Below are 7579 nucleotides of genomic sequence, written 5' to 3' on the forward strand. Positions count from 1 at the left end.
GAGCCCAGTGGCTGACAGCAAGCGAGCGGGTGGCTAGTGTGACCGGCTGTTGCAGAGGGCCCAGCCACAGGCCCAGACTGACCCCATGGGCACAGCCCAGAAAAAAAAGACAGCCAGGCCTTCTACCTGTATCGAGCAGTACTGTAAGTTTTCTCAGTCTCACCTGGGCGCAGGGTCCCGAGGGGCATGGAAGACACCTGTCAGGCCCACTCAACCTAAGCTGATGGGCCTTGGGGGGTGGGGCGGGGGTGGGGGGCAGGGCTGGAGCCAGGAGGAGGTGAGTCCCTGCCTGTATGCTCCCATCTTGGAGCTGTGCTGTGAGGGGCCCCATATGGCTGCTTCCCAGCCTTGGGGAAGGTTAGCTACGACAGGCAGCGCTGGCTGTGCTGGACCCCCGACCAATCAGCAGGATTGCTGTGAGGCCTTGCTGATCTACCAGGCTGGCTTCCCAGAGTGTGCCCGACCCTGCTTCCCAGGGCGGGACTCTGGGCTGGGGAGCCATGCAGAGGATGCCTGGCTGTCCTTGAGGCCGTGTTCAGCCCTGGCACAATCCCTCTGGCCTTGGCCCTTGCACCACAGCAGGGCAAGCCCTTCCTAAGCTTAGTTTTGTGCCACAGCCTGACTGGACCTGACCCAGCCCCTTCTGGCCCTGAGGCCTACTCTGGTGCCCGAGACTGTTTCAGTGTTGGGTGAGGGCCTGTCCTCCTGGGTGCAGCAAAGGGTAGACAGAGCTCGCCAGCCCAGACCCACCTCTCAGGCATAGATGGCTTTACCCATGTTAACCTCCATCCCCGCCACTCTGTTGTCCCCTTGGGGGTTTTGGTATGCAGAGGAATCTGCCAGCTGGCCTGGTCCTAGAGGCCTAGAGCAGGCTTCCGATAGTAGCCACATAGGTTGGCATTTGAACTGTCTGCACTAAGGGCCCTGGCCCCATAGAGTGCTTGCTCTTGGCTGGGCATTTTTCCTTCACCAGTCCTGGGGCTCAGACTTTGGGGTGCTGTCCCTAAGCGTCTTTTGCTCAAGGTTAGCCTGGCGTTACTTGAGTCATAGCTCTAACTCTGGTAGTTTATTGGAGATAAGTGTTTCATGAACTTTCCTTCCTTGGCTGGCTTTAATTCACAATCCTCAGATCTCAGTTTCCTGAGTAGCTAAGATTACAGGTGTAAGCCGCTAGTTTGTCTTGGGTAAGCTCATTATTTTGTCATCCAGGGCCCTAGAGCTAGACTACCTACCACAACCCCTATTTCCTGGACAGAGGATCAAGAGTGACCGGGGGGACACCTTTCTGAATCTGTACCTGAGAGCTCCTGTTGGCAAGCTTGTGTCAGCGTGGCTGACATGGAAGTTTGTGGGTTTTTTGTGGTGTGTCAGCACAGAGGTGCCCCCACGTGTCTGCATGTCCAGATGGCTGGGCTTTTGTTTCCAGTGGTCGGTGTCAGCGTCCTGTGGCCACAGATGGCTTCCAAGAGCCGGAACCACCAGACCCACAGGGAACCATCCTGGTGACTGGCTAGCCCACCATGGCACTCAGAAGTGGTCATACTCACGTCAGGGGAATCTGATGGACTGCTTCTGTTGGGCAGTTGGCTGGTGCCATCTGTGGGGTGAGAAGGCCTTGGATGGCAGCAGAGAGCCTCGTGTCTGTGGACTCTGTTTTTCTTGTTGAGCACTGGCCTGAGGCAAGCTGAGGAGGCCCTGGTGGACCGTGGCCGGGAGAAGACAGAGAACCGGGAGCTGTGTCCTGGGACTGGGTTTGACTAGTGGGCCATAGGATTCCCACTTCAGGCCACGGTGACCCCAGGGTCCCACTCTGGGTCACTCCTGGGTCCAGGCGGGCTGGGAAGCACACCCCTGCCTTTGCCTGGGCCTGCCACTGACGGCAACAGGTCTGACTTCATGTGTCTGGTGGTGGTTGGGCCTAGACGGAAGGGTTTGGCAGTTGTTGGAGTGGGCCTACATGGCGGGGGATTGGGGACAAAGGGTCTTTGTTCGGGAGGATTTGGGGAACAGCCTCTGCTCTGGGGCATTGACTCACAGGTTCCTTCGAGTGATAGCATCAGTTTTGCAACAGCCGGCATGTCACACATGTAGCCGGCCCCTCAGGGATCCCGCACCCACAGCCTTGAGACACCCTGCTGGGACCTGGCTGTGAGGTGGAGCAGCCGGGATGGGTGGGAGCAAGACGCTGGGTGTTAGAGGCCCTGAAAACTCCATTTCTGCAGAGAAGCTTCTCTACAAGTTGCCACTGAATCCCTTCATCCTGACTTACCTCCCGGGCTCATCAGAACCTTTCCGACTAGCCTAGAGGGCTCTTCCAGTCCCCGTCCCAGGCCCAGCCCAGGTGCCTGTCGCGGGAGCAGCGTACACTGAGGCGTAACTCTTGCAGGCACTTCCAGAAGTGTGGTGTGATTCTCTGGGGCCCGGTAGGATGAAGCCAGTGAGGGAGACACAGGGACTCCCCATCACTGCCTGAAGGGATGGGAGCTGGCGCTGGCCATGCATCACTCTCAGGATCAGAGGGGCCCAGGGCCAGTGGGGGAGGCTGGCCAGCTGGGACCTTCAGACGCCACTAGAGGGAGGGGCTGGGGCTAGGGCTTCCTCTTCTGGTCAGGAGACTGCTGTCAGGCCTTGGATGAGTCGGGAGGTGGGGGTTGGACCTTGGTCCTGGTTGGACTGCTATCCCACCAAGCCTGCCCGAGATGTTTACTGTAAAGGATGAAGCTGGCCGGTATCCAGGCCCCAACAGGGCTCTGCTGCCTCTGGCTCCTCAGCTCGGAGTTGCGTCCACCTCCAAGGTCCGCTGAGCTGACAGGACTATGGTGTTGCTGGAGAGCCTTGGCTCATGCCAGAATCGTGTCTATGGTTCCAGCAGAGTGGGTTACTACAGCCCACAGGGACAATGCAGGACTTGCTAACGGCTACACGTAGTGAACAGGCCTGTGGCTAGCTAGGAAGGGAGAAATGGGAGAGGCCGGGCCTTTCAGATGCCTCATCTCTCCAAGGTCCCCGGGGCTTTAGCCACCTTGTCAAGCCATTCCTCCAAGACCCAGGGAGAAAGGGGTGAGGTGGACTCGAGAGAGACACATCAGAGGACCTCTGGGGCTTGGATGGCAGTGGGCAGACCCAGGAGGTGAATGTAGCCTAGATGAGAGTGGGGTGGGGCCTGAAGAGCCCCATACCGGGAACTACAAAGGAAAGGGACAGTGCCCAGAAGCTGGAGGAAGAGGAAGACCCACAGACACTGGGCTGTTGGAGGTTCAAGGTTACAGAACAGGAGGCCCTGTGGAAGCCCTGTCACTCTTAGAGATGGGCCAGGCCGGGGCCAGGCTGTGCATGCTGTAAGGAACCCGCTCCCTCTCCGTGGGAGGGAGGCCATCCACCTCAAAGCATGTTACAAGAAGGCAGAATTGGAGGCTGGGGCATGACCTAGTGGTAGAGGGTTTGCCTTTATGAACAAAGCCCTGGGTTCAACTCCTTAGTACCACATGCACAGACACAGCTGGAAATGGTGCTGTGGCTCAAGAAAGCGTGCTAGCCTTGAGCCTCAGGGACAGTGTCCAGCCCAGAGTTCAAGCCTGCTACTAAGATTAAATTAAAAAAAGAAAAAATCCAGGCGCGGTGGCTCACGCCTGAAATCCTAGCTACTCAGGAGGTGAGACCTGAGGATCACAGTTCAAAGCCAGCCCAGGCACAAAAGAACGTGATGCAGGGAGACTCTGCCTCGGTGGTGCTGTCACCCAGTGTCCCTCAGAGCTTGTGAAGGAGCCCCCAACTGTGTCTTCTCCACCTGAATCTCTTCCTGTAAGGACCCCATCCTACTAAGCTAGAGTTTTCATTGGGAGTATCATCTGATCGATTTCCGGTGCTAGCCTGCAACTGGCTCTCGGGTCTCAATCTGGCCCCTTACAGGAGTGTGGAGAACCAGGATCACAGTAAGCAGGGCACCGGGCAAGGAGATGGGACATGGTTCACGTGTCAGGGATCCACACAGTGGCTTTCCCTTCCTGCCAGGCTCTGCTGCCAACTTCAGCTCATTGGGATACTTTGCGGTCTGAAGGGTGGCTTTGTCTAGAAGACTTGTTACAAGCAGCCGTTTGCAAGGAAAGCCACAAAAGCAAGGGCGTATGTGTGTGCGCGCATGCGTGCCAGTCCTACCACTTGAGCTCAGGGCCTGGGCACTGTCCTTGGGTTTTCTCAAGGCTAGAGCTCTACCACTTGAGTGGATCACAGCACCATTTCTGGCCTTTTCTATGTGTGTCACACTGAGGAATCTAACTTGTGTATTCATGCATGCTAGGCAAACACTCTACCACTAGGCCCAAGCCAGGTATTCTGGCTAGCAAGAAAATGGACTTCAAACCTCCACATCAGTCTTGGGGACCAAGGGACCAGGGTTCGCCCAAGAGGAGGATGGCAAAGAGTACAGCCTTCTAGCGCCATAGAGGATCCTGAGGTAGACCAGAGCCCTTTGCCCTCACCTTAGGTGTTCTGTACCTGGCTCCAAAGCCAGGTATTACCCTCACCCCCAAACCTGACGTGTCCCCTTGCCAGTGTCTCTCACCACAGACAAGACCCGAGTCAGTCTAGCCTGGAAAGCATGCTGTGCTCTGCACTCCAGCTCCTGTGAGATGCGCTCAGTGGGCTAACATCTCTGTCTCCAGAGGTCCTGGGGACAGAGGTGTGGCTCAGTTGGCAGAGCACTAGCCAGTGGGTGCAAGTGCCAGGTACCCAGCTCCAGTCCCAGTCCCAAACCAAGAAGGAAAGAAGAGGTCCTGCTGGCTCCCAGGCTCGGACAGCTGGAGTTGGGCTTGGAGTGGTGCCCTGTGAGGACAGGCAGCAGTGTGTGGCCAATATCCCGGCGGGGAGACAGCAAAGCAAGAGCCGACATGGAGGCCAGCAGAAGATCTAGACTTTTCAAAATCATCTGTAGCTTATCCATGGGTCCCAGAGAAAAAGGCTTTGACTGAGATATGCCCTCCAAATCCTGGCCACGCTGACAGGACTTCCATTTCCATGGGTCAAAGCCAACTGCATGATGGCTAGCACTTCCAAGGGCTCACCCTACCTCTAAGTTCTCAAGACCTGTTGAATGCTCTCTGGAGGGTCAAGTGGGGGGCACACAGACTTCTGGAAGTCTAGCCTCTAGCTCAAGTCCCAGCTCTTCCCCTGCCCAGGTGGCTGTGCATGGCCCCAAGCTTTTTTAGTCATCTGGACTAAACAAACCTGCCAATCCTTCCTCTGTGTCGTCTCAGGTGGAAACGGTGGACAGAAGTCTGGGTCCTGTCGAATTAAGAACCCAGGGGAGCTGTCCCTACCCCTCAGCTCCCTACCTCTTCCCAGGAGCAGTGGACACACGGCAGCTTCTGTTGGTAAGGGACACACTCCTGGCTCCTCAGCTGACTTGTACGGGCCTTGGGGCTGGGCTCACCCCACCCTCCGAAGGTAGAGCTGCAGTCCACCACCTCTTTCCTTTCAGGTCCAGGGCTTCTCTCAAAGCTAGCCTGGGCAGAAAAACCTGTGACTGATCTCCAACTTCCCATCAGAAAACCTGGAAGTGGCACTGTGGCTCAAAGTGGTAGAGTGCTAGCCTTGTGCTGAAGAGCTTAGGCCCAGAGCCGGGCATGGCGGCACACACCTGCAAACCCAGGGGCTGGAGGGCCCAGGAAACACCCTGAGACTAGGTTGCCAAAAAGGAAAAAAAACAGAAAAAGCCACACAAACCCAGAAGGCTGAGGCGCCTCTGTCCCAAAGCTACTTTGTGTAAGCAGGTCGTTAACTTGGGACAGAAGATGGTGGTGTGCGTGAAGAGTGGACACAGCTACTACAGCCGGAGCCGAGGTGCCCGGCTCCCGGGACGGCAGGGCTGGCGGAGGCCTTAGGAGGAGACAGGGGCCGGCTAGGTGTAAATGTGGAGATTCCTGTGTCCAGGCGCGGGTGGCTGCCGGGCCGCCGCCGATTAACCACACACTCCGCGTTCTGGTCATCTTTTCTTAACAGTTTTCTTAAAGACCCCGAGCCCGGCCACCTGACAACGCGCATCCCTGTCTATGAACAGTTCGCAGCGAGGCGGACGCGGCCACCGCAGGACGCGGGGCCCGAGGGACTGGCCGGATACAGGGAGGGACCGGCCGGACACAGGGCCCGAGGGACGGGCAGGACGCGGGGCCCGAGGGACGGGCCGGACGCGGGGCTCGAGGGACGGGCTGGGCACGGGGCTCGAGGGACGGGCCGGACGCGGGGCTCGAGGGACGGGCCGGACGCGGGGCCCGAGGGACGGGCCGGACAGGGCACGGCGGCTGCCGCGCCAGGGGGGGTGGGGCCGGGGTCGCTCGTCCGGGTCCTCCGGGGCCGGCTCCGGGCTCTCCCCCTGGGTCCTCCGGGCTCCTCCGTCCCTCCGGGGCCGGCTCCGGGCTCTCGCTCTGGGTCCTCCGGGTCCTCCGGGCTCGTCCGTCCCTCCGGGGCCGGCTCCGGGCTCTCCCCCTGGGTCCTCCGGGCTCGTCCGTCCCTCCGGGGCCGGCTCCGGGCTCTCGCCCTGGGTTCTCCGGGCTCCTCCGTCCCTCCGGGCCGGCTCAGGGCACGCCCTCCCGGCGCTGGCAGCACTGCGAGGGCGGCGCCGCCCAGTCGTAGACGTAGGAGAGGCGCAGCTGCACCTCGCGGCGGCACAGCCGGCCGAGGCTCAGCAGCGAGCGCTGCTTGTCGCGCATGTCCTCGGGGCTCTGCTTGTGCGTCACCAGGTACTGGTTGCTGCAGCCGCGCGACTTGTACTCGGTGTCGAAGCGCGGGTCGTGCTCGCGCCGCACGTCCAGCGGCGCCAGCCAGGCGCCCAGCGACACGTCCTCGCTGTGCCAGGCGCCCAGCAGCTCGCGGGCGCCGCGCAGGTAGCGCACCAGCTCGGCCGCCAGCACGTAGCCGCCGCCCAGCGCGTACGGCAGGTAGAAGTCGCAGAGCTGCCAGGCCGCCTCGCGCCAGCGGCCGCCCGGCTTCACGCGCCCGCGCCCCGAGAAGAAGCCCCAGTAGAGGCGGCGGCGGCGCGCGGGCTCCCGCGCGCGCAGGTCGGCCAGCACGGCGTCCAGCCGCACGAACGAGTCGTCGTCCGCCTTGAGCACGAACTCGAAGGCCACGTGCTCGTCCAGCCAGCACAGCATGGCCAGCACCTTGGCCGTGAGGTTCTCGTAGGCGTCGCGCAGCGCGGGCAGCAGCAGCAGGTCCCCGTGCCGCGCCTGCTCCAGCTCCAGCGCGCGCCGCTCCTCGGCGCCCAGCCCCGCGGCGCCCACCACGAAGCGCGCCCACACGTCCCCGGGCGCCCCGCGGCGCCCCGCGCCCAGCCACGTGCCGCGGATGGCGCGCCGGCGCTCGGCGGCGCGGGGCGCGCTGGCCACCAGCACGGCCAGGAAGGCGGCGGCGCGGGGCGCGGCGGCGGCGGCGGCGGGCGGCGCGGGGGGCGCGGCGGCCTCGGACGCGCAGCGCGCCAGGTACAGCAGCGCCGCGCCGCACAGCGCCAGGCCGCCCAGCCCCAGCCCCAGCGCCGCGCGGCGCCGCCACGCGCGCCGCAGCAGCTTCATGGCGTGGCCCGCGGGCG

The 7579-nt window shown here is 61.4% G+C and overlaps 1 protein-coding gene across 1 annotated transcript; it reads right to left on the reverse strand.

Moving 5' to 3' along the window:
- Nucleotides 1-6547: 6547 nt before the first annotated feature.
- B3galt6 (beta-1,3-galactosyltransferase 6) lies at nucleotides 6548-7562 on the reverse strand. The gene has a single exon (XM_090333945.1). It carries the CDS (start codon nucleotides 7560-7562, stop codon nucleotides 6570-6572), a length of 993 nt encoding a protein of 330 aa, XP_090190071.1. The 3' UTR covers nucleotides 6548-6569.
- Nucleotides 7563-7579: the final 17 nt, after the last annotated feature.

Source organism: Megascapheus bottae, chromosome 6 (genome assembly GCF_031878675.1).
Source record: "Megascapheus bottae isolate mThoBot1 chromosome 6, mThoBot2.hap1, whole genome shotgun sequence".
Lineage (NCBI taxonomy): Eukaryota > Metazoa > Chordata > Mammalia > Rodentia > Geomyidae > Megascapheus > Megascapheus bottae.